Source organism: Oncorhynchus mykiss, chromosome 11, assembly GCF_013265735.2.
Source record: "Oncorhynchus mykiss isolate Arlee chromosome 11, USDA_OmykA_1.1, whole genome shotgun sequence".
In the NCBI taxonomy this organism is placed as follows: domain Eukaryota; kingdom Metazoa; phylum Chordata; class Actinopteri; order Salmoniformes; family Salmonidae; genus Oncorhynchus; species Oncorhynchus mykiss.
Window position 1 is genome coordinate 47,007,282 of NC_048575.1, and position 17,046 is coordinate 47,024,327.

Below are 17,046 nucleotides of genomic sequence, written 5' to 3' on the forward strand. Positions count from 1 at the left end.
GGACAGAAATTCCACAAATTAACTTTTAACAAGGCCCAGCTGTTAATTCAAATGCATCCCATCCCAACCTCATGAAGCTGGTTGAGAGAATGCCAAGAGTGTGCAAAGCTGTCATCAAGGCAAAGGGTGGCTACTTTGAAGAATCTCAAGTAGAAAATATATATTCATTTCTTCAACACTTTTTTGGTTACTACATGATTCCATATGTGTTATTTCATAGTTTTGATGTCTTCACTATTTTTCTAAATTGTAAAAATAAAGGAAAACCCTTGAATGTGTAGGTGGGTCCAAACATTTGACTGGTACTGTATATAGATAAAATAAAATAGTAGCTAGATCATTCGGTGCAACAAATGATGGCTCCCAGACCCCTTATCCAACCATAAGCCATCTCTTGTCATATACGATACATCCAGTTTAGGAAGTCACACTGATATCTGTAATAACTAGGTTCTGTCTGTCTTGCAGTTGTCCAGCACATCAAGAGGCACAATATAGTTCTGAAGAGGGAGTTGGGAGAAGGGGCGTTTGGCAAGGTTTTCCTGGCCGAGTGCTATAACCTGTCTCCTGAGCTCGACAAGATCCTGGTGGCTGTCAAGGTAACGCTGCTCTTTACTGTCTATCACAACCTACTGTAGACTACATTGTTTGACCAATTTCCAAATGGACTCCTAACCCCCAACCCCCTAACACTCTTATAGGAAAATCTGCCAATAGCCTGCTTCCACCAAGGCGTCCAGCATTCTAAGTCTGTGGTGAAACGAGATCTCATTGGAGAGTTTTCATAAAAAAATACATTACATGATGGGAAAGAACCCCCCACCCCCCTGACCTCCTGTCCTTTCTGTGTCCCACTGTGGGACTCCCACATTATTCTAAGTGTGAAGTGGAGCTTTTCTGTATGTACTAGCAACCTGCAACCAAGTCACATCTAAGATGATAGATGTGACCTGGCACTTTCCAAGTTGCCATCTCTACGGTCTAACATATTCATATCCACTAATGGTATTGGTTTTACAAGAAAATATTGGACAGGCATGCAGCCATATAGGCTAGGCTACCATGTTTATGGAAAAATATGCAGAGGAGCCATTGATCAAGATACTGAACAGTGATATTAGCTAATGCGTTGGCAGTCTCATGAAAAGATGCTAGAGGTCACACAGGCGATCAAAGGCACCAATGTCTTGGTCGGTTGTACAATATCATAGGTAAATCACGTTCAGGGGTAGTTTTCTGAAAGCTATGTGTGAACAAACGTCTTCTGTACGTGTGAATAAACTTCAGAACTTGTTGAAAGAAGCACTTCAATGTTGGGTTGTTAGTGCATGGACGTGCAGTTGCCCAACACTGCCTTGCAGCTCTCAGGGACTGCCATGCAGAGCGCAGTAGAACTATCAGCCCACGGAGAGAAGCAGAAGATTGAACTTCTCACAACTTTCTAGAGTTTTTCCTGTTAGTTGACACCATCAACGTTTCCCTTTAGTGTGGCAATTGTGATCAAATCAACGCAATATTAGCCACTTTCACTACAACACACCGCAAACTAAACAAACTATGCACTAGATTTTGTTGTGGACAGAACGCATCGGAGTAAGATTCTATCATGCAAGACTCAGCTTGTACGCTACACAGACTGGTGCGGCATAATAATGGCCGTAATGGAACAAATGGAATGGCTTCAAACGCATGAAAACCATGCTTGATGTATTTGATACCATTCCACTGATACCGCTCCAGTCCTTCCCACGAGCCCATTCTCCCCAAGTAAGGTGCCACCAACCTCCTGGGATGGATCTGTGCTATTTACTTTGAACTGGACTGTGTTTACAGCTGTGGTCGTGAGTAGATGCACTTGTCTTGAGATCAAAGCAAGAGCTGCATGTAGCCACGGGTGCACATTTTGTTCATATCCTTTGCTAGTTAGTGAGTTATTAGCCCAGTTATAGATCATTTGTAGTCAGCAATGGGGGAGTCATTGATTCCTACAAGAGCACAAAACGTGTACATTTCTAGCCATCTTTGAAAAGAGAGTCAGGTAAAAGAGCTTTTCTTTTGTCTTAAAGGGTCAGTGATGTATTTTGAGAAGGCTTGAATAAACTAAGTAGCCAATACGCAGAGGGTAGCATAATTTGTCTGATTCTCTGTAATAATGTCATGGGAATAATAATGCATTTTATTTTATAAAGTGGTTTCTTGCATCAAACAACACAAAACATTTTCCGTCACCTCCTTGTCTGAAGGACAAGTGGATAAACAGGTTAATGTCAAGCCCTGCATGTTTTTTTTTTCTTCTCAAAAAGTCTCATGGAATGTTGGCCTAAATTGAACAGCACACATTGGCAGCTACTGTAGGCTGAATGGTAGAACTGTAGGCTGAATGTTAAAATGTTATGGGATGCATTTTCTCCATTGTTTTTGATGGTAGGTCACTCTGGTAGGCCTACATTATTATACAATTGCCAGAGTAACCTACTTGTCCACTGTTAAAACTGCAACTTAAAGCAGCTACAGCCTCAGTGTTCACAGTAAAGTTTGCGCTCAGCAAACTTAGTGACAATTTTTTTGTTGAGGGAACACTGCCCGAGTCCATTTCTGTTCTGATCATAGTGATGAGTCCTGTTTCCTGGAATGGACACTTCAGTTCTCTGTAAGCACAAAACACCCTATGTACTCATATACCCAATTTTTGTAGAACCAAATAAATTATTCATACAGAATCATTTCTATATATTTCTGTAGATATGAATATAGGCCCATATCGCTTACATTTCCTGAAACTCTCTCTCTTCATCCCTCTCTCTCTCTTGTTCCCTCTCTCTCTCTCTCTCTCTCTCTCTCGCTCTCTCTCTCTCTCTCTCTCTCTCTCTCTCTCTCTCTCTCTCTCTCTCTCTCTCTCTCTCTCTGTCTATGTCTCTGTCCCCCTCTCTCTCTCTCTCTCTGTCTCTGTCCCTCTCTCTCTCTCTCTCTCTTACTCTCTCTCTCTCTCTCTCTCGCATTTGCCTCTGCACTAAAATCGCTATGACAGATTTCATGAAAATAGCAAAGATCAGAACACGAGAACCAATAACACTACTTCTGTAAACAATGACACAGTAATCACTTACTGTATAAAATTGTACACCATCTCTGCTTGGTCATTGCCAATAAGCTAACATTGTGGACTATGGTTTCGTTTCTATAACTCATTTTTACTCTAAGAGCCACTTAAGTCTGCACTTGGTGGACTTGAGCCAAAAACATCTTGTGGCAGAATAGTACCCTGTCAGTAAACATTTCTCAAACTCAGTGTGCATGTAGTGAGTTCTGAGGAAACGTCGGTAGTAACCTGTGTGTGTGTGTGTGTGTGTGTGTGTGTGTGTGTGTGTGTGTGTGTGTGTGTGTGTGTGTGTGTGTGTGTGTGTGTGTGTGTGTGTGTGTGTGTGTGTGTGTGTGTGTGTGTGTGTGTGTGTGTGTGTATGTGTGTGTGTGTGTGTGTGTGTGCGTGCGTGCGTGCGTGTGTGTGTGTGTGTTCAGACCCTGAAAGAGGCCAGTGAGAATGCGAGGAAGGACTTCCATCGAGAGGCCGAGTTGCTGACCAACCTGCAGCACGAGCATATCGTCACCTTCTACGGTGTGTGTGTGGAGAGCGACCCCCTCATCATGGTGTTTGAGTACATGAAGCACGGGGACCTCAACAAGTTCCTCAGGTAAAACCATTCTTTGGGCATGTACAAATTAGGCATATACTTATTTTGGGTTAACGTTTTTTAAACTCCAAGTACAGATAGGACAGATGGAAATTCATTTCCTTAGGCATTAATCACGCAAACACATTTATTTTTTTATTGTGACACGGCATCAGTGAGATCCAAACCTATAATTTTATTTTCTCTATCGATGGAATTAGTCCACTGCGATACCAGGATGAAGCTCGCTTGCCATGTTTTTTTTACGCATACTAAGCTGTTCATTTTAGTCTATTCAAACAGCCCCCATTTCAAAGTAAACAATCACTCAATTAGTGGGCGGCGGGCGCGGCCAACACACCTGAACACACTTAACAAGATAGAGGATAATGAGAGTTTTGTTGATGCTGAGAACAAAATGTATATAATTTCTCTTTCTCTGAACTTGACTAAAATTTTTATGGAAAGTTTTCTTAACATTCTGAGAATGGAATGTATATGTTCTTAGAATGTTTTCTGAACGTTACTAAAGTTCCTTGTGGTTTTTATGGAAAGTTTTCTTAATGTTCTCAAGAGCAATTTGGAAAACGGCTTTAAATAGAACAACGAGGAAACCTTTATGAAACATTATGCTGAAGTACTGAAAGTCCCACAGAAGAACGTTGTTTCTTAACGTTCCATGAACTATTTAAAACCTTCCCAATGTCAAACCGGATGGAGAATGCTTCTAGAACATTACCATCATGGAAATATAAATGTAACCATGTTTGAACTTTTAGGAAACGTTCGGTTCAAATAATGAAATACCAAGAATATTGTTTTTTTTTGTCAAGTTCCTTAATTGCTCTAGTGGGCTAAATCAGGGTCACACACACTGTACAGTAGTGATTCTCCTCGACTCATCCCAAACCATCTCAATTGGGTTGAGGTCAGGTGATTGTGGAGGCCAGGTCATCTGATGCAGCACTCCATCACTCTCCTTCTTGGTCAAATAGCCCTTACACAGCCTGGAAGTGTGTTGGGTCATTGTCCTGTTGAAAAACAAATGATTGTCTCACTAACTGTCAAGGGGTGCGTAACTGGTGGCATGGAAGTCAAACGCAGTAGAGCAGAACTTGGTAAATGGCTGGAACCGCATAATGCACAAAACTCCCGGCTTATAAAAATCACAAAAAACACATGGGCACAAAACCCGTCTCGCACCAGTCACAAAAGGCACACGTACTTACAATGAACAATTCCCGACAAGGATATGGGGGAAACAGAGGGAACATATACAACATGTAATTAGGGTATTGAAACCAGGAGTATGTGACAATCAGACAAAACAAATGGAACATGAAAAATGGATCGGCGAGGGCTAGAAGACCGGTGACGTCGACCGCCGAACACTGGCCGAACAAGGAGAGGAACCGACTTCGGTTGAAGTCGTGACAATAACCACAAACCAGATTGGATGGCGCATCGCTGCAGAAAGCTGTGGTAGCCTTGCTGGTTATGTGAGCCTTGAATTCTAAATAAATCACATACTGTGTCACCAGCAAAACACCCACACAGCACCTCACCTCCTCCTCCATGCTTCACGGTGGGAACTACATATGCGGAGACCATCTGTTCACCTACTCTGCATCTCACAATGACACGGCAGTTGGAACCAGAAATCTCTGATTTGGACTCATCAGACCAAAGGACAGATTTCCACCAGTCTAATGTCAATTGCTTGTGTTTCTTGGCACCAAGCAAGTCTCTCCTTCTTATTGGTGTCCTTTAGTAGTGGTTTTGTTGCAGCAATTCGGCCATGGCCTGATTCACGCAGTCTCCTCTGAACAGTTGATGTTGAGATGTGTCTGTCACTTGAACTCTGTAAAGCATTTGTTTGAGCTGCAACACAGCTGATTGGTTCAAACACATTAACCTCTAGCGACGAGCAATCCAGTATCCGGGAGCGTAATCATAGCCTCAAGCTCATTACCATAACGCAACGTTTCCTATTCATGAAAATCGCAAATGAAATGAAATAAATATATTGAAACACAAGCTTAGCCTTTTGTTAACAACACTGTCATCTCAGATTTTCAAAATATGCTTTTCAACCAAAGCTACACAAGCATTTGTGTAAGAGTATTGATAGCCTAGCATAGCATTAAGCCTAGCATTCAGCAGGCAACATTTTCACAATAACAAGAAAAGCATTCAAATAAAATAATTTACCTTTAAAGAACTTCGGATGTTTTCAATGACAAGACTCTATGTTAGATAGCAATTGTTCATTTTTTCCAAAAATATTATTTGTGTAGACGAAATAGCTCCATTTTGTTCATCACGTTTGGCTAAGAAAAATACCGGAAAATGCAGTCACTTACAACGGCAAACTTTTTTCCAAATTAGCTCCATAATATCGACAGAAACATGGCAAACGTTGTTTAGAATCAATCCTCAAGGTGTTTTTCACATATCTATTCGATAATCTATCAGTGGTGGCAGATGGCTTCTCATCAGAAGCAAACGGAAAAATACTGCAGCTGGAGATTACGCAATAATTGCAACGGAGGACACCAAGCGACCACCTGGTAGATGGGTGGCTTCTTTGAAGAATCTCAACTATACAATATATTTGGATGTGTTTAAAACTTGTTGGGTTACTACATGATTCCATATGTGCTACTTCATAGTTTTGATGCCTTCACAATTATTCTACAATGTAGAAAATAGTAAAAATAAAGAAAAACCCTTGAATGAGTAGGTGTGTCCAAAATGTTGACTGGTACTGTATATATATAGAAAAATAAATACCTTATTTACTTAAATATTCAGTCCCTTTGCAATGAGACTTGAAATTGAGCTCAGGTGCATCTTGTTACCATTGATCATCCTTGAGATGTTTCTACAACTTGATTGGAGTCCACCTGTGGTAAATTCAATTGATTGGGCACGTTATGGAAAGGCACACACCTGTCTATATAAGGTCCCACAGTTGACAGTGCATGTCAGAGCAAAACCCAAGCCATGAGGTCGAAGGAATTGTTCATTGAGCTCCGAGCTTCGAGCCAGGGATGTGGGGAAGGGTACCAAAGAATGCAGCATTGAAGGTCCCGAAGAACACATTGGACTCTATCATTCTTAAATGGAAGAAGTTTGGAACCTCCAAGATCCTTCCTAGAGCTGGCCGCCCTGGCAAGCTGAGCAATCGTGGGAGAAGGTCCTTGGTCATGGAGGTGACCCCTGATGGTCACTCTGACAGAGCTCCAGAGTTCCTCTGTGGAGATGTGAGAACCTTCCAGAAGGACATCCATCTCCCCAGCACTGCACCAATAAGGCCTTTATGGTAGAGTGGCCAGAAGGAAACCACTCCTCAGTAAAAGGAACATGACAGCCCGCTTGGAGTTTGACAGCCCGCTTGGAGAAACAAGATTCTTTGGTCTGAATGCCAAGAATCCCGCTTGGAGGAAACCTGGCACCATCCCTACGGTGAAGCAAGGTGAGGATGTTTTTCAGTGGCAGGGAGACTAGTCAGGATTGAGAGAAAGTTGAAGCAAAGTACAGAGCGATCCTTAATGAAAATCTGCTCCAGAGCGCTCAGGACCTCAGACTGGGGTGAAGATTAATCTTCAAGCAGGACAACGACCCTAAGCACACTGCCAAGACAACGCAGGAGTGGCTTCGGGACAAGTCAGTGAATCTCTTGAGTGGCCCAGCCAGAGCCTGGACTTGAACCTGATCGAACATCTCTGTAGAGACCTGAAAGTAGCTATGTAGCAACGCTCCCCAACCAACCTGACAGAGCTTGAGAGGATCTGCTGAGAAGGATGGGACAAACTCACCAAATACAGGTGTGCCAAGCTTGTAGCGTCATACCAAAGACGACTAGAGGCTATAATCACTGCCAAAGGTGCTTCAACACAGTACTGAGTAAAGGGTCTGAATGCTTATTTTAAATGTGACATTTCAGTTTTTTCTTTGTCATTATAGGGTATTGTGTGTCGATTGATGAGGGAAAAAATCTATTTAATCAATTTTTGAATAAGACTGTAACCTCTGTACATCTCACATAGTCTGTTCTGGACTTGGGGATTGTGAAGAGACCTCTGGTGGCATGTCTTGTGGGGTATGCATGGTTTTCCAAACTGTGTGCTAGTAGTAAACAGAGAGCTCGGTACATTCAGCTTGTCAACACTTCAACACTTCTACTTTGAGCCATGAGAGATTGACATGCATTTCAATAATGTTAGCTCCTCATGTACTTTTAAGGGCCAGACGTGCTGCCCTGTTCTGAGCCAATTGCAAGTCCTTCTTTGTGGCGGCTGACCACACTACTGAACAGTACTCCAGGTGCGACAAAACAAGGGCCTGTAGGACATGCCTTGTTGATAATGTTGTTAAGAAGGCAGAGCAGCGCTTTATTATAGACAGACTGTTCGCCATCTTAGCTGCTGTATCAATATGTTTTGACCATGACAGTTAGTAAATATTTTTTTTAAATTAAAGGGCCTAAACAGCTGCCCTGGGGAATTACTGATTCTACCTGGATTATGTTGGAGAGGCTTCCATTAAAGAACACCATCTGTATTCTGTTAGACAAGTAACTCTTTATCCACAATGTAGAATATATATGACATTTGCTTCCCTCCAGATCTGAGGGCACACACTTTCTCGTAGGCTTAAATTGAAGATATGTCAAATAGGAGTGGCAATATCGTCCACTATTATCCTCAGTTATTTTCCATCCAGGTTGTCAGACCGCAATGGCTTGTCATTATTGATGGACAACAATAATTTTTTCACCTCTTCCACACTCACTTTACAGAATTCAAAAGTACAGTGCTTGCCTTTTGTACTTTGGTCAGATATACTTGGATGTGTAGTGTCAGAGTTTGTTGCGGGCAAGTTTGCTAATCTTGCCAATGAAAAAAATCATTAAAGTAGTTAGCAATATCAGTGGGTTTTGTGATAAATGAGCCATCTGATTCAATGAATGAATCAGCATTTCATTTAAGGTGCTCCAAAGCTTTTTACTATCTTTCTTTATCATTCTTTACATCATTTATTTTCGTTTATTTTTTATTTAGTTTAGTGACATTATTTCTCAATTTGCACTACGTTTTCCAGTCGGTTGGGCTGCCAGACTTATTTGCCATACCTTTTGCCTCTTCCCTCTCAACTATAATATTTTTAAATTCCTCTTCAATCCAAGAGGATTTAACAGTTTTTACAGTCATGTTCTTAATGTTTGCATGCTTTTTAGTAACTGTAATATGGAATTTCATAAATCTGTCAAGTGCAGCTTCTGGTTGCTCCTCATTACACACCACAGACCAGCAAATATTCTTTACATATTCAACATAAGAATCATTGCAAAACTTATTGTATGACCTCTTATCAACTATATCAGGCCCAGCCTTTGGAACTTTAGTTTTCCTAGATATGGCTACTATGTTGTGATCAATACATTCAATGGATTTGGATACTACTTTAAAGCAGATTTCTGCAGCATTAGTAAAGATGAGGATTTCATTCCTGTGCTGTTTGTAACTACCCTAGTAGGTTGACTGACAACCTGAACCAGGTTGCAGGCACTGCTCACAGTTTGACATTTTTTCTTCAGTGGGCAGCTTGATGAAAGCCAGTTAATTGTCATGTTGGTATGAATGATTCGGGAGACAGGCGCAGGAATGCGTAATAGTTTTTTTTATTAAACCCAAATTACGGTGTGCCGTGTAAAGGCACGGGGACGAAGTCCAAACAAACACTATACAAAACACAAGGTAGAAACTTAAACGAAAGAGCCCAAACGAAGAATAAATAACACACGTGCACAATGATTAACACACGGGACAAGACCCGTAATCATCTGTGCAATCCACAATGGCACAAAAGCCAAAATACACAGTGCAGGTACACACACTCACCAATAGACATAGTAACAAAAATCGACAATGGAAACCAAAGGGCACACTTATACAAGTACTAATCAGTGGGAATAGGGGACAGGTGTGCGTAATGAAAGTTCCGGAGGGATCCGTGACATCAATATTTAAATCACCCAGAAAATATAATTCTCTGTTGATATCAGATACATTATCAAGCATTTTACACATATTATCCAGATACTGACTTGTATCACTTGGTGGTCTATAGCAGTTCCCACCAGAATGGGCTTTAGGTGAGGCAGATAGCCATATTACTTCAACAGTATTTAACATGGGATTTTCTCTAAGCTTTACAGGGATGTAGTTTTTAATATAGACCTCAACAACGCACCCATTGACATTTCTGTCTTTTCGGTAGAAGGCATAACCATGTATTGCTACCACTGTATCATCAAAGGTATTATCTAAGTGTGCTTCAGAGATTGTTCGAATATGAACATCATCTGTTAAAGGCAAGTGATTGACTTCAGGCACCTTGTTTCTTAGTCTACATATGTTCATATGGGCTATTTTTAGCACTTTTCTGGGTTGCTTGGTTGTTTTTAATGCTTTACTGGGAAGTTTGTCAGAAGTAGACTTGCTCATGTTATGTACATTGGAGCTGATAGTGCACAGTGAGCTGCACACAGTGGACTTCCTACTAAGGCACTCCGCCTCAGTGCTGACAGTGTAACTGGTTCATAGGCACATGGTTACTGCATACAATAGCTGTAGGATCAACAGAGGTATTCAGGGCAGTTAGGGGGACATAAACTAAGTTACTTACATTGTGTCTGCCAACGCCCCTGGGATAATGCACATTTGATGCAGCATTATGACAACTTAGTGTCACAATGGTAGGGATTAACAGAGTTGATCTTGTGTCATTGATAACTAATTGTCTCAACGGAGCCTTGAAATGCTTGGACAGAGTCCAGGAGCCAAGATGATTTGGATGGACCCCATCATTCCTGTAGAGTATCTTCTGTTTCCAGCATGTGTCAAAGTAAACATAGCTACTGTAAGTTTTTAGCCAGGTGTGTAATGACAGTAGCCATTGACTGCAGGAAAGGGCTACATATGCTAAGAATGTTCCAAAGCCAAGCAACTATCCTGCACCATTCCTAGAAAGTCGTGGGAAAGTTGTATGCAAAATAGCAATAGGACAACCACGCTATCACTAAGTTCTAAGAAAGACAGGGGATGTCACATTTCTGGTACTGATTTGTCATTTCAATTGATTTTTTTCTCCCCTCCTCTCCTCCTGAAGGGCTCACGGTCCCGACTCTGTGATGATGGGTGACGGTCCGACAAACCGACCCGTGGAGCTGACCCAGTCCCAGATGCTGCACATCGCCCAGCAGATCGCTGCAGGCATGGTCTACCTGGCCTCCCAGCACTTTGTCCACCGAGACCTGGCCACACGTAACTGTCTGGTGGGAGAGAACCTGCTGGTGAAGATCGGTGACTTCGGCATGTCCCGAGACGTGTACAGCACGGACTACTACAGGGTAAGTGTATGTGTCGCCCTCTTTTTTCTTGGCCTTGTACTACCTCCCTTTGCATGGTTCTCCCTCTCTCTCCCTGCATGGGCATGATCAGCAGGCTATAGAATCTTCGTCCTCTTCAGAACTGTTACAATAAAAACTAGTATTCGAGCACATTCAAGTTTCAAGTTTTTTATGTCACATGCTCAAGTACAGTTAACTACCTTTTTTGCAAACTCAAAACCCAACAATGCAATAATCAATAACAATGTAATACTAGGAAAAAAACACACAAGAAATAAGAAGAAATATGAAGAAAACAATAAGTGTGTAAGTAAATAAGCATACTATGTACAGGGTCAGTTGCAGTACCATAATTACAATGTGCAGGGATACTGGAGTGATGGAGGTAGATATGTATAAGGGTAAGGGGATTAGGCAACAGGATTTAAGATAAACAGAGAAGCAGCAGCTTGTATGTGAGGGGGTGTGTGTGTAGTCAATATAAATGTACAGTATGTACATATTATGTGTGAGTGAGCAGATGATGGAGTTAGTGTGTGTGAGTGTGTAGGGCCCTGTGAGTGTGCATAGTGACAAACAGTTGAAATATAAAGGTCAATGAGGATACAAGGTTAATTCTGATTTTGTTAGCTATTTATCAGTCGTATTGTTTTGGAATAGAAGCTGTTCAAGAGCCTGTTGGTGTCAGACTTGATGCACCGGTACCACCTGCCATGCAGAAGCAGAGAGAATAGTCTATGTCTTAGGTGGTTGGAGTCTTATACACTTTCCGGGTCTTCCTTCCACACCACCTAATATAGATGCCCTGGATGGCAGGAAGCATGGCCCTAGTGATATACTTGGTTGTCCTCACCACCCTCTTTAGCTCCATGCGATCGAGGTTGGTGCTATTGCCATACCAGGCAGTGATGCAGCCAGTCAAGATGCTATCAATGGTACAGCTGTAGAACCTTTTGAGGATTTGAGGGCCCATGCCAAACTTACTGACATTGAGGGAGAGGCCGTTGCTCTGGCACCACACTGCCAGGTCACAGACTTCCTCCCTGTAGGCTGATCAATTGTCACCGGTGATCAGGCCTACCACCATCGTGTCATCAGCAAACTTGATGATGGTGTTGGAGTCATGCTTGGCACGCAATCATCGGTGAACAGGGAGTACAAGTGGGGACTAAGAACACACCCCTGTGGGGCACATGTGTTGCGGGTCAGCGTGGCGGAGGTATTTTGCCTACCCTTACCACCTGGGGTTGGCCGGTCAGGAAGTCCAGGATCCAGGTGCAGAGGGAGGTATTCAGACCCAGAGTCCTAAGTTTGGAGACATGTTTGGAGGTGACAATGGTGTTGAACCCTGAGCTGTAGTCCATGAACAGCATTCTCATATAGGTATTCCTCTTATCTAGGTGGGTGAGGGCAGTGCAATTGAGATTACGTCATCTATGGATCTGTTGGGGCGGTATAGAGTGGGTCTATGGTGTCTGTGATGGTGGAGTTAATGTGTGCCATAACCAGCCTCTCAAAGCACTTCATGATTACAGAAGTGAGTGCTACAGGGCGGTAGTCATTGTCGGATGACGCCTTAGAGTTCTTGGGGACAGAAATGATGGTAGTCATCTTAAAACATGTGGGGATTACAGACTGGGACAAGAAGAGTTTGAAAATGACCTTCAATATGCCTGCCAGCTGTTCTGCGCATGCTCTGAGAACGCACCCTGGAAACCCGTCGGGCCCAGCGGCCTTGCGGATGTTGACCTGTTTAAAGACCTTTCTCAAGTCGGCCTCAGAGAGCGAGATCACCCAATCCTCTGGGTCGGTGACGGCTCTCACACCCGGCACGATGTTATTGTTGTCAAAGCGTGTATTGGGTTCGTCTGGTAGAGAGGCATTATGGGGCAGATCACGGTTGGGTCTTCCTTTGTAATCCGTAATCGACTGTAGTCCGCACCACATGCGGCAGGCGGCAGAGCCTGTGTAATATGAGTCCTTATTCCTATATTATCCTTTTGCTCGTTTGATGACTCTGCAGAGGTCAAAGCGGAACTTCTTGTACATATTCCAGTCCTCGGCCGAAGCAGTGACCCCTCATCGAATGCATTTTCGAATGAAGCCGGAGATGGAGGTGGTTAACTCGTCAACGTTATCGTCGGAGTGTCGAAACACATTCCAATCAGTGCTAGCAATGCAGTCCTGTAGCATAATCTCTCATTCTGGTGACCATTTCTCAAATGTTTGAGTTTCTGTTTGTAAACTGGAAACAGGAGTACGGATTTGCCGAACGGCGGACGAGGGAGGGCCTCCTCATTGTAGCTGGGGATTTTAACAAGGCTAATCTGAAAACAAGACTCCCTAAATTGTATCAGCATATCGATTGCGCAACCAGGGCTGGAAAAACCTTGGATCATTGCTATTCTAACTTCCACGACGCATATAAGGCCCTGCCCCGCCCTCCTTTCGGAAAAGCTGACCACGACTCCATTTTGTTGATCCCTGCCTACAGACAGAAACTAAAACAAGAAGCTCCCACGCTGAGGTCTGTTCAACGCTGGTCCGACCAATCTGATTCCACACTCCAAGACTGCTTCCATCACGTGGACTGGGATATGTTTCATATTGCGTCAGACAACAACATTGACGAATACGCTGATTCGGTGAGCGAGTTCATTAGAACGTGCGTTGAAGATGTCGTTCCCATAGCAACGATTAAAACATTCCCAAACCAGAAACCGTGGATTGATGGCAGCATTCGCGTGAAACTGAAAGCGCGAACCACTGCTTTTAATCAGGGCAAGGTGACCGGAAACATGACCAAATACAAATAGTGTAACTATTCCCTCCGGAAGGCAATCAAACAAGCTAAGCGTCAGTATAGAGACAAAGTAGAATCTCAATTCAACGGCTCAGACACAACAGGTATGTGGCAGGGTCTACAGTCAATCATGGATTACAAAAAGAAAACCAGCCCTGTCACGGACCAGGATGTCTTGCTCACAGGCAGACTAAATAACTTTTTTGCCCGCTTTGAGGACAATACAGTGCCACTGACACGGCCCGCAACCAAAACATGCGGACTCTCCTTCACTGCAGCCGACGTGAGGAAAACATTTAAACGTGTCAACCCTCGCAAGGCTGCAGAACCAGACGGCAACCCCAGCCGCGCCCTCAGAGCATGCGCAGACCAGCTGGCTGGTGTGTTTACGGACATATTCAATCAATCCCTATCCCAGTCTGTTGTTCCCACATGCTTCAAGAGGGCCACCATTGTTCCTGTTCCCAAGAAAGCTAAGGTAACTGAGCTAAACGACTACCGCCCCGTAGCACTCACTTCCGTCATCATGAAGTGCTTTGAGAGAATAGTCAAGGACCATATCACCTCCACCCTACCTGACACCCTAGACCCACTCCAATTTGCTTACCGCCCAAATAGGTCCACAGACGATGCAATCTCAACCACACTGCACACTGCCCTAACCCATCTGGACAAGAGGAATACCTATGTGAGAATGCTGTTCATCGACTACAGCTCGGCATTTAACACCATAGTGTCCTCCAAGCTCGTCATCAAGCTCGAGACCCTGGGTCTCGGCCCCGCCCTGTGCAACTGGGTACTGGACTTCCTGACGGGCCGCCCCCAGGTGGTGAGGGTAGGCAACAACATCTCCACCCCGCTGATCCTCAACACTGGGGCCCCACAAGGGTGCGTTCTGAGCCCTCTCCTGTACTCCCTGTTCACCCACGACTGCGTGGCCACGCATGCCTCCAACTCAATCATCAAGTTTGCGGACGACACAACAGTGGTAGGCTTGATTACCAACAACGACGAGACGGCCTACAGGGAGGAGGTGAGGGCCCTCGGAGTGTGGTGTCAGGAAAATAACCTCACACTCAACGTCAACAAAACTAAGGAGATGATTGTGGACTTCAGGAAACAGCAGAGGGAACACCCCCCTATCCACATCGATGGAACAGTAGTGGAGAGGGTAGTAAGTTTTAAGTTCCTCGGCGTACACATCACAGACAAACTGAATTGGTCCACCCACACAGACAGCATTGTGAAGAAGGCGCAGCAGCGCATCTTCAACCTCAGGAGGCTGAAGAAATTTGGCTTGTCACCAAAAGCACTCACAAACTTCTACAGATGCACAATCGAGAGCATCCTGTCGGGCTGTATCCCCGCCTGGTACGGCAACTGCTCCACCCACAACCGTAAGGCTCTCCAGAGGGTAGTGAGGTCTGCACAACGCATCACCGGGGGCAAACTACCTGCCCTCCAGGACACCCACACCACCCGATGTCACAGGAAGGCCATAAAGATCATCAAGGACAACAACCACCCGAGCCACTCCCTGTTCACCCCGCTATCATCCAGAAGGCGAGGTCAGTACAGGTGCATCAAAGCTGTGACCGAGAGACTGAAAAACAGCTTCTATCTCAAGGCCATCAGACTGTTAAACAGCCACCACTAACATTGAGTGGCTACTGCCAACACACTGACTCAACTCCAGCCACTTTAATAATGGGAATTGGGCCTCCCGGGTGGTGCAGTGGTTAAGGGTGCTGTACTGCAGCGCCAGCTGTGCCATCAGAGTCCCTAGGTTCGCGCCCAGGTTCTGTCGTAACCGGCCGCGACCGGGAGGTCCGTGGGGCGACGCACAATTGGCCTAGCGTCGTCCGGGTTAGGGAGGGATTGGTCGGTAGGGATCTCCTTGTCTCATCGCGCACCAGAGACTCCTGTAGCGGGCCGGGCGCAGTGGGCGCTAGCCAAGGTTGCCAGGTGCACGGTGTAGCCTCAGACACATTGGTGCGGCTGGCTTCCGGGTTGGATGCGCGCTGTGTTAAGAAGCAGTACGGCTGGTTGGGTTGTGTATCGGACATTCAACCTGACATTCGTCTCTCCCGAGCCCGTACGGGAGTTGTAGCAATGAGACAAGATAGTAGCTACTACAACAATTGGATACCACGAAAAAGGGGTAAATTTAAAAAAAAATAATAATAATTATGGGAATTGATGGGAAATTATGTAAAATATATCACTAGCCACTTTAAGCAATGCTACTTAATATAATGTTTACATTATTCATCTCATACTGTACTCTATATCATCTACTGCATCTTTAACTATGCCACTTTGTTTACATACTCATCTCATCTCATCTCATCTCAACCCTGCACTCAATACCATATACTGTATCTTGCCTATGCCGCTCTGTACCATCACTCATTCATATATCTTTATGTACATATTCTTTATCCCCTTACACTTGTGTCTATAAGGTAGTAGTTTTGGAATTGTTAGCTAGATTATTTGTTGGTTATTACTGCATTGTCGGAACTAGAAGCACAAGCATTTCGCTACACTCGCATTAACATCTGCTAACCATGTGTATGTGACAAATAAAATTTGATTTGATTTGATTTTGATTTGTATCCTTAGTTGTGAGTAGAATAACAGTGGTCAAGGACTTTATCGCCCCTAGTGGCGTTGGAGATATCCCTGACAGACAGACGGATGGACAGCTGAGAGCTGAGAGCTGAGAGCCCTGTCTGTCTGTGCTCTGCCAGGGATTAATATGATTGACAGGAGCATAAAAGGGCCCTAAACGACACCCACCCTTAGCTCAAATAGTGTCTCTGTGTTTGGATCTTACTCCATCTCTTCATTCCTCTAGCTCTCTCACCCCGTCTCAGTCAGTCAGTCAGTCTGTCTGTCTGTCTCTCTCTCAACTTTTATTCCCCTCTCCACACACACACACACACACACACACACACACACACGCCTCCTCTTAGTACAATTAACCACTGGAGTTTCGCCATAGCAATGTGCAAGGGCAGCACAGCTTAAGTTATATCAGACAGTCCCTATGAAAAAAAGTAATTAAAGAACTCTATTAGTATGCAGCTCCGATACTACAGAGAACGAGAGAGGCAGAAAAGGAGGGAAAGAGAGAGAGGGAGAGAGAGATGAGG

The 17,046-nt window shown here is 44.0% G+C and overlaps 1 protein-coding gene across 2 annotated transcripts in view; it reads left to right on the forward strand.

Moving 5' to 3' along the window:
* The window catches only part of LOC110535778 (BDNF/NT-3 growth factors receptor), an 88,624-nt gene that overhangs the window by 47,272 nt on the left and 24,306 nt on the right, over positions 1-17,046 (forward strand). The window contains exons 14-16 of one of the 2 annotated variants that reach the window (XM_036935577.1): positions 469-599; positions 3,517-3,689; positions 10,845-11,091. In XM_036935577.1, coding sequence (XP_036791472.1) covers positions 469-599; positions 3,517-3,689; positions 10,845-11,091 — 551 coding nt within the window. The remainder of the gene's footprint in view (positions 1-468; positions 600-3,516; positions 3,690-10,844; positions 11,092-17,046) is intronic. The other variant, XM_036935579.1, reaches the window with a different exon arrangement.